The 15,814-nt window shown below is 43.6% G+C and overlaps 2 protein-coding genes across 2 annotated transcripts; one reads left to right on the forward strand and one right to left on the reverse strand.

The window, feature by feature from the left end:
- The first annotated feature begins 3,577 nt into the window (after nt 1–3,577).
- On the forward strand, nt 3,578–5,376 carry LOC125526002 (protein yippee-like At4g27745). Its single transcript, XM_048691017.1, has 3 exons — nt 3,578–3,855; nt 4,299–4,402; nt 4,900–5,376. The coding sequence occupies exons 2-3, from the start codon at nt 4,310–4,312 to the stop codon at nt 5,125–5,127; spliced, it is 321 nt and encodes a 106-aa protein (XP_048546974.1). The 5' UTR covers nt 3,578–3,855; nt 4,299–4,309; the 3' UTR covers nt 5,128–5,376.
- A 126-nt stretch (nt 5,377–5,502) lies between these two features.
- On the reverse strand, nt 5,503–12,309 carry LOC125526001 (DExH-box ATP-dependent RNA helicase DExH9-like). The gene is made up of 13 exons (XM_048691015.1): nt 11,942–12,309; nt 11,528–11,728; nt 11,205–11,423; nt 10,627–10,968; nt 10,299–10,514; nt 9,501–9,751; nt 9,030–9,153; nt 8,217–8,490; nt 7,591–7,736; nt 7,322–7,471; nt 7,012–7,244; nt 6,288–6,552; nt 5,503–6,171 (listed from the first exon to the last, which is right to left on the reverse strand). The coding sequence occupies exons 1-13, from the start codon at nt 12,227–12,229 to the stop codon at nt 5,893–5,895; spliced, it is 2,988 nt and encodes a 995-aa protein (XP_048546972.1). The 5' UTR covers nt 12,230–12,309; the 3' UTR covers nt 5,503–5,892.
- Nucleotides 12,310–15,814: the final 3,505 nt, after the last annotated feature.

Here is a 15,814-nt window from a genome sequence, read left to right on the forward strand (position 1 = left end):
ATTGTTGTGATGGTTCCGTTGCCGGCGGTAGTGGTGGAAGTGGTAGTGGTGCCATTGGCGGCGGAGGAGCATGTGGTGGTGGTGATTGTTGTGATGGTTCCGTTGCCGGCGGTAGTGGTGGAAGTGGTAGTGGTGCCATTGGCGGCGGAGGAGCATGTGGTGGTGGTGATTGTTGTGATGGTTCCGTTGCCGGCGGTAGTGGTGGTAGTGGTCGTGGACGGGATCAAGGGATGCTCCGCTGGTGGTGCAACCGTTGCTGCGAGCAGTTCACTGCCCATTGCTTGAGACTCGAGGTGATGGAGTGATGGAGATTCTAGGTCCCTGGTTGGCTAGCTTTGCTGAAGATAGTAGTTTTTTAGGAGCACAATGTTCTTTGTTTGCGGCCAGCTGAATAGAACAAATGCACGCCCCCAGTTAGTTGATAAAACTAGTTGTTCAAAGTAACAGAACTTGGAATGCAAAATTCATGAGGAAATAACTAGCAGCAGTTACAAAAAGCATGTACCTCCCCTGCTCTGCTCTGCTATGCACTATACCTCCTCCAAACTTACCATACACTGCTAAAGAAAGAAAATGTAACTTGCTCAATACCTCCTCCAAACTTACCATACACATCAGACATTCCAACCATGTAAAAAAAAGTGGCGCTTTGATGGGAGTGGACTATCCATAGCTTATCCATATATATAAAAAAAAAAGGTCTGCAGGTGTTGCAGGAGCAGTGAGAGCTAGCAATCAGGTGGACTAAGTTTGTTCGATGTCTAAGTTTGTTCTTCCATCTAGCTGCACGAGTAGGCTCCTAAGACCTGCCATATCCATATGTTCGTTTCGACGAATTATCTGCAGCTTCAAGCTGCGGGACCTGATAAACAACCTTTGCTAGAGAAGCAAACTGTAAAAACTCACTCAGTTGTCTATTTGCACAAGAAATCGCTCGGGTTGTCTTGAAATCAGAAAGATGTACGAGCGTCACACACAACACAGGAGCGTAGGAGACGAGCATTATCATTGATTTTATTATCTTCTTCTTACTTAATTTGTTTGACGGATTGGGTTGCTCTTAGGTTACCTAGAGTAGACTACTAAGGGTAAGCTTGTTTTCCCATCTATCCCCCGCCCCCGGCATGAACTCCTGGGCGCCCCTGTATGTGTATGTAGCCCTAGAGACTGCACACATCTACTACAGTACAAGTCTCTCTAGTAGGTGGCAACCTTGGTGAAGAAGGGAGACGCCTGTAAATAAATCCGTGGAGACGAGTTGCATCTAAGCTACAGATGGAGATGGGGGGACTGACTGAAATAGCTAGCTTCAATGGAGTGGAGTGGAGTAATACAGGCGCGCGTGCATCTTACCACCGGCCGGCGCGCGTCCCCCTGCTCGCACTCGGCCGCGCTGCAGCGACGGCAACGCCTCGCTCGCCCTCCGGTGGCCAAGACAGGCTAGTCCCCCGCCGCCGCCGCCGGGGATGGACAAGAAACCTGGAGGAAGGCCGGCCGGGCGGGGAGCGTGTCTCCCATCTGGGTGGGGATGGATCGAATCGATGGAGCAGCAGAGCACACTACAGAGAGTGTGCTCATCTCTGCTCTACCTCTACTTTTTTTTTTACGCTAGCTAGCTAGCTGCTACGGCCCATTCACTCGAGGCCCAAGCAATTTAATCAGGACTTGGGTTCTACTGTACAAGCTACAAGTTCACGGCCTTCTATCAAGTCATGCATTTTGCATTGCGTGGCTCCAGCAAACAACTTGGACTTGTTACAAGTTTTGCTGTTACTCAAAAACAAAAATTACAACTTTTGTTCACAAGTAGTTTAGACATGCCAACATTTTTCTAGGAATTCTTCTCTAAAACAACATTAAAGAAAATTGGGCATCATAAACCAATTTTACAAAGGCACGTGAACATTTGTTTTCTAATAATGTGACGTGAGCGTTTCTTAACACCGTAAACACTTTTTTATATGTAAGTAAGTGGACATTTTTTGAATGGCGTAAACATTCTTAGTTAAAGTATGTGAACATTTGATTTAAGAAACAATGTGAGCATTTTTTTTCCAAAAACATCTGCACTTTTTGAACCGCATGAACTTTTTACTAAAAGTAACCTAATATGATTTTTTCACAGTGTGAACAATTTGTGCTTTAAAACATGAAAAGAGGAACAAACTCATAGTTAAAAAAACATAAACAAATGGTTCCTATTTTTCCCATGTCCTACTCTTCCTCGCCAGTGACCACGCCTTCACTTCACGGGTCTCATCTCCGCCGGGCATGGACACGGCTAACACCGGAGGGGAACAACAATAACTTGAAAGACGAGCGTCGACTAGGTTTAGGTCCGGTCGCTTTTGTTTAATGAAATATGTCGAAAATGTAATGAATGTGCTTTCATTCAGATGAAAATCATCCGGTTTGCATGTATCATCTGCTTTGCTGAAATCCGGTTTGGAATGTATCCGGACATAGTTGGATGGTCGGCTGCCGCATCAGTATTCGTGTACTGGTTCCCATGAGTCAGCGGACGGATACAATGTCCAATTTTAGAGTCAACGTTGGAGATGCCCTAAAGCAGCAACTCTCAAAAGTGCACTTGTATTTTTCCCTTCCTAGAGACAAGCAATTTTGCCTCTCAGGTGTATATGCACCTGATATGGAAGCATAATTTAGTAATTACAAAAATTCAAGAAACTCGTAAACTTTTTTGAAACAAATTTGACCTTGTATTGTACTCGTATAAATAAATCCACCATGGAATGACTTTCATGGTATTCTTGGTGGAAGAAAAAAACTTTTTTTCAATACAACAGAAGGTCAAGTTTGTTTCTAAAAAATGACTTTTGGACTTTTTTCGTAGTTACCATTTTTTTTACCATAGCAGATGCATATACACCCTTTTTTAGTTAAAGGTGCTTATACGCCCGAGAGCCAAAGGTATATTTCTAAGAGCAATTAACTGGAGGTTACCTCTTGCGGGGACCTCTGACAGTCATTTTTGGTGCCCCTTAAAGCCGTGCCAAGTGGCGCGTCTAGCTGCTGTCACATCGTCACATGTCGTATTGGGCGCTCAGCTAGGTTTTGGAGGAAAAAATTCAAGGAATCCTTTTCCTTTGCATGAAAAAATAAATTTATGCTTCCATAAGAAGCATAGATTTATTTTTTGTGGAGACACAGATTCTTGAAAAAAGCAAAAAAAAATGGCACAAAAAAATCATGCAAAGTTTTGTTGCTTCCGCGAGAAGCACATATTTGCTTCTCGTGGAGGCACAGATTTGTTGCAACAAGAAGCACAGCTATGCTTCTCGGAAAGGCAAAAAAAATCATGATCTTTTCATAAGAGAAGCACAAATTTGTTTCTGTGAGAAGCACAACCGTGTTTCTTGGAAAAGGAAAAAAAAAGTCGTGAAGTTTTTTTACGCAGTTTTTTTCCTTGCACGAGAAGCACATATTTGAGAATCACCATTAACAACAAGTGATTTTGCATATTTCCTTTTTTTTGAGACATTTTGCATATTTCCTGAGAAGGGGAGTGGTCCCAGCCCCTCACGTCTCGTTTCTTCTCCCCGCCGTCTTCTTCTTTTTCTTCTAGTAGGAAAAAAATAAAAATAAAAAGTCTTTCTTCTCCTTTCCCCCAAATCGATCGACGGACGGACAGAAGAAACTCCATGGCGATTTGGTTCTAGCAAGCTAGGTCTTCCCCTCCCGATTATTCCCCTTCCTTCCTTGTCGCCCCCACCGGCTGCTACATCGACAGAGCCTTCCTGCGACTTCCCGGCCGCCGCGCATCCAATCTGCACGCCGAGTGGCCAAGGGACTGGAGGAGCAACAAGTACTTACCTTTCAATCGGCGCAATCAAGGTATGTATGCTTCGCCTCTTTCAATCGGATCGGAGGGTTCCTCAGGTGGCCACCACTACACTAGTGATTCTCGCTAGTGCAGAAACCAAACATGTACAGAAAAGAAAAAAAAAACCTGCAGCTGGGTTGTTATTGTTGTTATATACTACGAGAGAGTATCATATAATCCCTTGCCTGCAGTTTTTGTAGCATCTGTTTATGTTTACTTAACAACAATCACACGAAGAAGATGACTATTGATCAAGGCATATTAATAGTGATAGTTAACTGTGCTCATCCCCTGATGATCATTTAACGCGAATCATCGATAAACTAGACATAGACATATTATGTACTCCTATCTAAAAGTGTTGGGCAGTCAGTCATGCTCTGTTTCAGACAAGAAGATATCGTTGTGCGCTTGTTAGATTCCTAATTCGTTCGGTGAATCGGATTGGCCGCAGGAAGGAGATAGATGGCAGAATTGGTCGGGCCGCGGGTGTACAGCTGCTGCCACTGCCGGAACCACGTCTGCCTCCACGACGATATCATCTCCAAGGCCTTCCAGGTGAAGAAGAAGTAGAACCAAGCACAATTATTTAATTTGCTTCTCTTCCTTGCTGACTTTTAGCTGCATTAGGGGGGGTCAAGATTGGACAGACAGAGCTTAATCAATCAATAGGAACCTAAGTTTAATGTTGGACTGCTTGGGGATGTCAGGCTAAAACAAAACTAGCTGCGGACTTGTAATTAATTATCCAATCTGAGCACGTTTCTGTAGTTGAGTTTAGCATTTGTGTTTCTATACTTATATACTCCCTCTGTAAACAAATATACGAGTTAGTGATCTAAACGCTCTTATAAAAGTTTACAGAGGGAGTATATTGGAGTTTCAGAGATACACTGTGATCTATCTGTCGCAGCAGTTGCAGGAGGCTGTCACATGTAGGAGCTCCATTCAGATGTCGAGACCTCGATATGATATGCTATGATCTGTCTTATCTCAATTTTGATTGTGTTTGGAGGATAAATTCTAATACTCTGCTCTTTTGGCTGCTGTTCTAGGGGAGGAATGGCCGTGCGTTCCTCTTCTCCCACGCCATGAACGTCACCACGGGGGCCAAGGAGGACCGGCAGCTCATGACGGGGCTCCACACCGTCGCCGACATCCACTGCCGTGACTGCCGCGAGGTGCTCGGGTGGAAGTACGAGCGCGCCTATGAGGAGTCCCAGAAGTACAAGGAAGGCAAGTTCATATTCGAAAAGGCCAAGATCGTGCAGGAGAATTGGTAGCAAATTAAACAAAGATTCAACCAACCATGTGTGCTCCCAGGAGAATGCTCTCTCTTCTTTGTACATAGCTGCAGTCCGTTTTCTTCTTTTTTAAACTACTACTACCAGTCTGTTGGTGTTATTTCCATGCCATTTGTAATTTGTTCTTTGAAATGGTTTGTGATTTGTTGTGTGGGGAGACAGAATTATCCTCATTTGTGTGGGAGCCATTTTCTCATTGGTCATAAATAAAAATGGATGGTTTGACAATGTATGATTTGTATTTCCTTGCTCAGATTAGTTGTATTTCCTCATTGATTTTCATAAACAGATGGCTCATGACAAGCAACACAAACACATTGATTTGATTTGAGATGAAAACAAAATTCAGGAACATCAAAAGAAAAATACTATCAGACACTCGTCATTCTCCGCATATCAATTCAGGTACATCTCTAGTCCAATTCTCTGTTTCTGTGTACAGGGAAGAAGAAAAAGGATACAAGTTTGAGTCCTTGGACCAAAACCCTAATCAATTCAATCACGACTTACTGCTTCTACAGCCTACAAAATTGTATCCCCGCCATGGCGACAACATGCCGCTCCGTGTTACAGCAAACCAGTCAAGGGAGCCCGACCGTGTCCATGTCGATGGCGCTGGACAAGAACAGCAGACATGATAACCTCTCTACCCCCCCCCCCCCCCCCCCCCCCCCCCCCCCCCCCCCCCCCCCCCCCCCCCCCTGCGCATGAGCTCCTGTGATGGAACCCAACCACACAGGAGAGTCACAAGTACAGCGACGCAGCAAACACGATATCCCTCTTAATCTTGCTGACCGCCTCCTCGAGCTTGGCTTCGAGCTGGGTCTCGCCGATCGACTGGGACGCCAGGATCAGCTGCTGCAGGACCTCCTCCAGCCGCCTGATGGCCCTGATCAGGCTGCCCTCGAACACCTGTGTCATCTCCATGATCTGGTGGAACTTCGACCCTCTGGCCCACGAGTACACGGCCTCCATCACGTCGGGGCGGAAGGAGTTCACGAAACTCTCAACATCGATCTGGATCTGTCATCAGCAGGGCCATAACAAAAACAAGTTTCAGCAATTGGGATGCAATTCTGAAGCATCAAAACAGCACAACTGATATGGTATGATTTTCTGGTACTAGCATTATTGAGTACCTTGCATTCAAGCTGGAGGTTCGCGACCCTTCGCGCCGTCTCTTGCAACTGGTAGAAGAGCAGGTCGAGCTCCTCCCTTGGCTTTGGGGCATCCTGAAGCTTTTCCTGCCAAACAAAGCAAGAAAGCAGGGCCACCATCTGCTCCACAGTAGCATCCTTCAAAGTACCACTGAACATAAGCTCGGTCAATGTCAGTTCGTCAGCTGAGCTGATCTCACATGCCACTTTGCCCTTTATTTCGACTACATCCTCACTGGTGATATATCTGGAATCAACAAGACACCCCAATAAGGTTTATGAAAAACAAGAAAATGCAGATTGACGCAGCAGACAGTACTTTCTATTCATGCATGAAACAAATAACATGAACTTCCATATATCTACGAAATACATCTCTAATTTTCAAACAATGAGGTTATTATTTAACTCTAATAGTCAACGATTGTTCTAGCAGAATAGTTAGAGTTTTGTGCTTGTTTCCATCAGGTGCCCAAGCAGAAAGATCATAAATTTGTTCTGCAAATATTTTCTCAAAGAATACTACTGTGCTTCCTAAGAATCCAACATCTGCAGGGCACAACAGCAAGGGTTTTTGTCACAAACATGAGAATGTTATGTTGCCTAGTTCACCCAATATTCGGTAACATGGAATTTCATTTTGCAATTTTCCGAGATGCAAGCACACCAAAGACAAATAAAATTTGGGTGTCAGAGGATGCATTACCCCAGCCTACGAAGAACTCGTTTTCGTGCCTTGAGCTCGTCCTTAAAGGCTAGAGCAGTCGAGGCCCGCATTGTTTTCTTTATGGACTTTATTTTGGCTTTTATTTCTTGCTTAGCATGCAAGAGCTTCAGCTTCTGTTGGATATGGGGAGCATTACGAATGTCATGCTTCTCAAATAAGCTCTCAAGAGCTTCTATTCTTCTGGCAGCTTTCCGGTAGGAGCTAGATTTTACCTGAAAGGAACAAAATCATTAGAATTGAAAATGAGAAGAGGAAGCATGGCAATATGATATGCACTAGATATTCTTACTTCCATATCTTCTTCTGGATCCAAGAGAGGAACCCCATCTTTAGCAAACCTTGAAAGCACTTCGTCAACTTTCCTCAATGTGTTTTCTCGAGCTTCTACAGGCAAAAGATCCTTGGGTATGTACATCCGAACGCTACTTAGTCCATCAATCTGTTTATTTAGTTCAATTTAGGATTAGAGTAAGAAAACAAACAGCTTTGAAATGTGATAAAATATGGTTAGAAGTGGAACATGACAGGTTAACTGGTGAAATGGGAGAAGTAAATTACCTGAGAAAGTGGCAATGAAATAACAACCGGTTCTCCACGGGATTTGAGAGGAATAACCTTCATTGTCTTCTTTCCACTTATGTCCTTGATTACAGAACATCTGGTGAGGACATCAACAGTGTAATCACAATCCTCGGGTCTTCTTTCTGTAAGAACAAAAACCAGAAGTCAGCGGAGCCAAAATAGCTAGACAGTACCTCCCCCTATGTGTTGTAAAGCAATGACCATAAAACGTTAGGATCACATTGTAAGAGGGTAGGAACGAGGTAGTCTGAAACAAACAAGCTTAAGCCATTGTGTGAGTTGATGGATCAAAGAAGGGAACCCGTGAAGGAGTCATTCCTTCAACTGACACAACAAAACGGGTTAATGTAGGTGAGCTTACTGACCATTCACACAGAGATTGCTGCCATGATGGCTGCAGTGTGTAACTGGCTAATTAGCCACCAAGCTCATACAGGCTTCAGATCTTCCACAAAGGGAATGCTATATAGTTTCTCATAAAGGGAGATTACTGCCCACTTGGCAATGGCAGGTTAATTCTATAAAATGAAGCTGTATGATCTTAACACTGAACCCCATGAATAAAATAGCAAAACTAACAGAGAAAAGTGTATGTATGTTACCTTCAGCATTGGTTTTCACCTTCTCAAAATTTATTATAATTCCCCACGACACATTTTCGTCAATAGAGAAGGTGGACCCATCTGTACTGTATTGAACACGAACAAGCCTTCCGGATTGCAAGAAAGGCAGAACATATTTTGGCGAAAGTACAATATCACGGACATCCTTCTTTAAAGTTCTGTACTGCTGTAAGAGATCATAGTAGTCCTTCACGCTCTCCTCGTCTTCAATAACCATGGAACTTCTTTCTATTTCCAGTTCCCTGACTTGCTTCTGCACAAAATTCAAACAGAGGAATGTCAGGATAAGTTCCTTGCAGCAATGCTTTGGTTGCTGGGGTTTTCAATGTAGAGCGAAAGGCACTGCTATGGTAGGTGACACCAGCCAGTTTACCAACATTAACTGCCATTCTAACTGGTATATGCATCCTCTTGACACATCCAACATAAGGGTTTACTGCACGTATGCATGTGTGAACACTCATGAACGCAACCAACACAGTTCAGGTACCATTCTGAACAAACTTCTTCTTTCTAAACATGCAACAATATCATAATAAATGGCAAAAGGCAGGTAATAAAACATTGTTGTGGCAGGAACATCTTAATTTAAACAGTGGGGAATACCCCTAGAAATAATTATACTACAAAATATATATTACAGCAACCTTACAAAAGTATCCATGAGATTCAAAGAACATGCATGTATGCCCAAAGCTAACTAACAGGATCATGGGCGAAAGGACAAGAGGCAGACTACAAATGGTATAAGTTTATTCAAAGAAAGAAAATGCTTAGAAAATTTTAACAGACCTCGAGATCAGGGAGAACTCTATCTGCTTGAAATTGGTAGAATGAATGCCGAAGAAGCTTTTCCGGGTCACCATCCTCAGAGCGCAGTTGATTCAACAACATGTTGTAGCTCAAATGAAAGGCACTAATCAAGAAGATAATAATATCAGAGCCAGCAATATAGAAGAAAAATATGCATTTAAGCAACCGGAAGAAACATAAGAGATACAGAAACAGTAAATGAGAACTTAAGCGATGCTAACTCAAGATTCCGAGATGCAATGAACTGATATAGCATGAATGGACGAAACTACCCAGTTATCACAATAGATATGGCGAACAAAATTTTCAAGCATAGTGCAAACCAAGTGAAACATCAAATCCCAGTCTCTGTTCTCCTCAAGATGGTCTTTCCATTCACACTATTCAGCTGGAATGTATGTATGTTATTGTTCTAGATAGAAGTAGGAGCAAAGAATACATGATACAGACCTGTTCAAACTATCAGCACCTCCTTTCAGCATCATTTTGGCAGTTGAGGGTTCCATTTTCTCATCTACCATCAATATGCAGATACCACGCAGATCAATACCTCGACGACCAGCACGGCCGCTCATCTGAATGTACTCTCCACTTGACAACCATCTGAACCTATCTCCGTCAAACTTACGTACATTGGTAAACACAACAGTCTTTGCAGGCATGTTCAATCCAATACTGAATGTCTCTGTGGCAAACAGACACTACAACAGCAGATTTCAGTATCAGCAAGAAATTATTAGTCACAAAACACAATTATCACTTACAATTCAAATAAAATAAATACTCCCAAATCATCAGCTCATAAATCATGACACAGAATAAGATCAGTAAAATACTTGGCAAAATTTAGACCTCTCACTTTCTTTCAATCAAGTTTTACAGTGCTATTGTTCATATAAGAGTAAGGTTACCACTTACCAAAAAACCTAACATACACATTTTTACATTGCAAATTCAAGAAGAACATTCCATGTTCACTACAAAACTGCAATACAACAGCAACTATCCTGATGACCTAAATCCGTCATCTGTTACTTTGATGTGAAACACTGAAACCAAGAACTATAACCTCACTTTTAAGGCACATAGTTTTAGCTCAAGAGAAAAGCTAATAATGATGTTATTCTTCCAAAGACAAAGCAATAGCCCACTAGGGTATAATACCATACTTCCAAAAATATACTTCCAAAAATATGCTACGAAACAGTGGCAGTCCGAGAAGCCATGCGATCAGTAACATTTGCTAACCTTGATGAGGCCCTCTTGGAAAAGTATCTCAATCACTTCCTTTAAAATGGGCAACAGACCAGAATGATGCACTCCAATGCCACGTTTCAATAAGGGAAGCATATTTGAAACCTGGGGAAGCTTTTTGTCATCATCTGAAAGCAAATCCATGGCACTCCAAAAAATGGTTTCAATGTTCACTTTCTCATCATCTCCATTCAAGTCCATCTTGGCCATCTACAACACAAGCAGGGCAGTCAAAATCAACTAAGAGTCTAAGACATTTACTTCCTTGAGCCATAGAAGAGTTATATCCTCTAAATCAACTAACAATCTAGAAAGAACTTACCTGCATAGCAAGAAATTCACACTCTCTTTTGCTAAAGCTGAAAAGTATCACAGGGTCATATTGACGCTGAATTATCATTTTCACCATCTTGAATATGTCACTTTCTTCGTTAGTTTTGCCTGCCGAGACGAGGCCCTTTTGCCGCTTCCCGTTTTCCCTCTTCTTGTCACTGCCAGTAGCAGGGGCAAGGACATTCAGAGATTTCTGAAAACTGTCCTCTCTGAACTTGCCGTTTTCATCAACGACCAGGTATAGGCCATCACCTCCAGCAGGAAATACATAATGCTGGAGAGGTGTAGGTCGGTAGTCGGTGTATACTATATGACAAGGTTGCTTATGTACCTGAGGAACAAAGTCGTAATACCTTCATTATGCATAACACGCATATGCTGGAAATATAGATGAATGGTTGACCATATATGAAAACAAATGCATTGAGGCAAATTGACATTTATGTGCATCAATATAATGAAATTTATGTGCATGTCCCTTTACTGAGCAGAGAACTTTCTTTTGATCTCTTATGAACTATCAAAGTCAAGGCAACAACAGAAAAACAGAGGGAAATGCAGACAAACCTTGGCAACCCAATCAGCAAACTCCTTGGCATTAGGTACAGTTGCCGAGAGGAACACAAACCGCGAGTTTTTGGGAGCCATCACAATACTCTCCTCCCACACCACTCCCCTCTCCCTGTCACGCATGTAATGCACCTCATCGAAGATAACCCAAGCGACTTCCCTCATCACCTCGGACCCCTTGTACTGCATGCTGCGCCAAATCTCCGTGGTCATGACCTGCATTTCCGAGCACACACACACGCGCGCGCTTTAAGCACCAAACAGGCATATGCACAGAGGGAGAGTACAAAACTCAATGTGGTTGGCGATCGATCTGGTACCAAGCAAGATGCGTTTGGCTCGATGGTGACGTCCCCGGTCATGAGGCCGACGTCGGAGAACTCCTCCTTGAACTCCCTGTACTTCTGGTTGCTGAGGGCCTTGATGGGCGAGGTGTAGATGACCCGCTGCTGGTTGCGCAGGGACATGGCTATCGCGTACAGCGCCACCACCGTCTTCCCCGCCGACGTGTGCGCCGAAACCTGGTAGATGAAACACGCATGAGAGGCAGGCAGGCAGCCACTGAATTTCCTGTGGGGAAAACTTGGCGGCAGGACAAATTGCCCAGTCCAGCAGGCGGAAGCAAGTAAAGACCAAATTTTTACAGTGGAATTACATTAACCAGGAGAGGCTGAGCCAAGAGCGGCGTGGTTGGGATGATGCGGGGAGGCGCGGGGATTGGATTTGCTGCTCACCATGACGGACTCGCCGTTGTCGAGGCAGCGGATGGCCTCGGACTGGAAGGGGTCGAGCGGGAAGGGGAACGTCTTGGCCGGGGCCGCGCCCTCGCCGCCGCCCGCGACGACACGCGGGCCGGAGGCGGACGCGTCGTATCCCTCGGGGTAGGAGACGTCGTGCAGGCAGGCGACGCGCTCGGCGGCGGCCGGCAGCAGGGGAGCGGCGTCCGCGCGCGGCGCCTTGAGAGGGGGGTCGGGCCCGTCGGCGGGGGCGTCCGCGGCCTTGCGCTTGAGGCTGGCCTCCATGGCGCGGCGGGCGGCGGCGGCGGCGGGGGGCTAGGGTTTAAGGAGGGGAGTGGTATCGACTGGTCGACCGCGGGGAAGAAAGAGAAAGGTTAGTGGTGGAACTTGTCTGGCTGAAGAGCCTCTGTATTTGGGGCCCACCTGTCAGCGACTGGGTTTTTTTAGTATATACACCTTCCGTCCCATAATATAAGAACGTTTTTGAAACTACACTAGTTTCAAAAACGTTCTTATATTATGAGACAGCGGGAATACTACCAAAGGCCCATGCGTTACAGTAGAAGAAAAAAATCATACTAATCTCCAATGGCCATTACCATATTTTGCTACACCACTAAGATACACAATCACTCTCAATTTCATGAAATCATGAACATCTTTTTAAACTCGTGCACATATTTGAAATCGTGAGCATTATTCAAATTCGTGAACACTTTTAAAAAAATGCAAATATTTTCTAAATTTTAAAATATTTTTTAATTCATGAACATTTTGTGCTATTTTCAAATATATCTTTAGCATTGTGAACATTTTTTAAAACAATTTTCAATAATTGGCGAATATTTGTAGAATCGACGATTTTTTTTAAACTGATGGAACAATTTTTTAAATTCATAATATTTCTTATTTAACGAACAATTTTTTAAATGCGTGATCATTTTTTGAATCAGCGAACATTTTGTGAATGAATAAAATTTTTATAAGTCACGAACAATGTTTGAATTTTTCAGATATTTTTTCATTCATGAACATTTTTTGAATTGGCTAAATTTTGTCACTTTCATTAAAAAATACATTAACTTTTTTCAAAACCATGAACATTTTTTATTTCCCGAACATTTGTTTTCAAAATTTTGAACATTGTTTGAATAAGAATACATTTTTTTACAAAATCATAAATATTTTTTGAATCTAGAAACATTTTATGATTTATTAAACATTTCATTTAAAAATTATCATTTTTTATTTTTCTGTACTTTTTAGAAGTCTCAAATTATCTAAAGTAGTAAAAAAACGAAAAATAAAATAAAAAATGAAAAGATAAAATTTTAAAAACAAGTCACCCGGACATGGGCCGGCCCAAATGGGCGCGCTGCGTCTTCCCCAGCGCGCAGAGCACAGTATAGAAGTTCCCTACTGCATGGGCCGGCCCAAGCGAGGAATTCCTCTGTGTGAAACGTTTTTATATCAGGTGTGTAACATTTTGCAACTTTCGGGGCTATTTCCGTGACGTACCGCTAGAACAATATCCCTTTTATTATAGGTATATAGATTAGAGGTGAGAGCAGCTACAACCAAAATTGGCAAATCTGACCCTCAAACGTTCGTACGTGTTTGCGGACAGTGACCGGCCAGGTCTCAAATATTTCATTATAGAACTGGATACCTCGAATCCATACTATTGCACCCAACGTAAACCGATTTTTAAGCTGAGCTCGTCCGACTCCGCCATGCCCATGTCCAGCGGTTGGCTGCGCTTCCCAAAGTGTTGGTCCGGTCGCCGGCAAGGTAGAGTGGGGATGGGACACGAGCTGGCTCATGGGACTCAAGGGACCGTCGTCTCCCATGCCCTATTCTTCCTCGTCGGAGGCCGAAGGCCGGTGGACGTCAGATCAATGATAGCCGGCAACATCCACCACGACGCGGTTGCGGCGCCCGGACTAGTGCACCATACGGGGCGCCAGAGAATGCGACTCCGCCTCAACAACGTCCACCGCCGCGAGGGCTGCTGTCGCCTCCCTCGCCCACTGCCTCGCACGGCGGGCACGCCGCACCATGTTTGCGTCAGACGACGCCCATGGTGCGTCCATTGATACATCTCCAACGTATCTATAATTTTTGATTGCTCCATGCTATATTATCTACTATTTTGGACATTGTTGGGCTTTATTATCCACTTTTATATTATTTTTGGGACTAACCTATTAACCGGAGGCCCAGCCCAGAATTGTTGTTTTTTGCCTGTTTTAGGGTTTCGAAGAAAAGGAATATCAAACGGAGTCCAAACGGAATGAAACCTTCGGGAACGTGATTTTTCTCACCGAACATGATCCAGGAGACTTGGACCCTACGTCAAGCAACCAACAGGGAGGCCACGAGGTAGGGGGGCGCGGCTACCCCCCAGGCGCGCCCTCCACCCTCGTGGGCCCCCTGTTGCTCCACCGACATACTTCTTCCTCCTATATATACCTACGTACCCCCAAACGATCAGATACGGAGCCAAAACCATAATTTCACCGCCGTAACTTTATGTATCCACGAGATCCCATCTTGGGGCCTGTTCCGGAGCTCCGCCGGAGGGGGCATCGATCACGGAGGGCTTCTACATCAACACCATAGCCTATCCGATGAAGTGTGAGTAGTTTACCTCAGACCTACGGGTCCATAGTTATTAGCTAGATGGCTTCTTCTCTCTTTTTGGATCTTAATACAAAGTTCTCCCCCTCTCTTGTGGAGATCTATTTGATGTAATCTTCTTTTGCGGTGTGTTTGTTGAGACCGATGAATTATCGGTTTATGATCAAGTTTATCTATGAACAATATTTGAATCTTCTCTGAATTATTTTATGTATGATTGGTTATCTTTGCAAAGTCTCTTCGAATTATCAGTTTGGTTTGGCCTACTAGATTGATCTTTCTTGCAATGGGAGAAGTGCTTAGCTTTGGGTTCAATCTTGCGGTGTCCTTTCCCAGTGACAGTAGGGCAGCAAGGCACGTATTGTATTGTTGCCATCGAGGATAACAAGATGGTTTTTTTATCATATTGCATGAATTTATCCCTCTACATCATGTTATCTTGCTTAAAGCGTTACTCTGTTCTCTTGAACTTAATACTCTAGATGCATGCTGGATAGCGGTCGATGTGTGGAATAATAGTAGTAGATGCAGGTAGGAGTCGGTCTACTTGTCTTGGACGTGATGCCTATATACATGATCATACCTAGATATTCTCATAAATATGCTCAATTCTGTCAATTGCTCAACAGTAATTTGTTCACCCACCGTAAAATACTTATGCTCTTGAGAGAAGCCACTAGTGAAACCTATGGCCCCCAGGTCTATCTTCATCATATTAATCTTCCAATACTTAGTTATTTTCATTGCTTTTATTTTACTTTGCATCTTTATCATAAAAATACCAAAAATATTATCTTATCATATCTATCAGATCTCATTCTCGTAAGTGACCGTGTAGGGATTGACAACCCCTTATCGCGTTGGTTGCGAGGATTTATTTGTTTTGTGTAGGTGCGAGGGACTCGCGCTTAGCCTCCTACTGGATTGATACCTTGGTTCTCAAAAACTGAGGGAAATACTTACGCTACTTTGCTGCATCACCCTTTCCTCTTCAAGGGAAAACCAACGCAAGTGCTCAAGAGGTAGCAAGAAGGATTTCTGGCGCCGTTGCCGGGGAGGTCTACGCAAAAGTCAACATACCAAGTACCCATCACAAACCCTTATCTCCCGCATTACATTATTTGCCATTTGCCTCTCGTTTTCCTCTCCCCCACTTCATCTTTGCCGTTTCATTTGCCCTCTCTTTTTCTCGCTCGCCTTTCTTCCGCCATGTCTGAATCAAAAAGGGTT

This window comes from Triticum urartu, chromosome 7, assembly GCF_003073215.2.
Source record: "Triticum urartu cultivar G1812 chromosome 7, Tu2.1, whole genome shotgun sequence".
Classification (NCBI taxonomy): domain Eukaryota; kingdom Viridiplantae; phylum Streptophyta; class Magnoliopsida; order Poales; family Poaceae; genus Triticum; species Triticum urartu.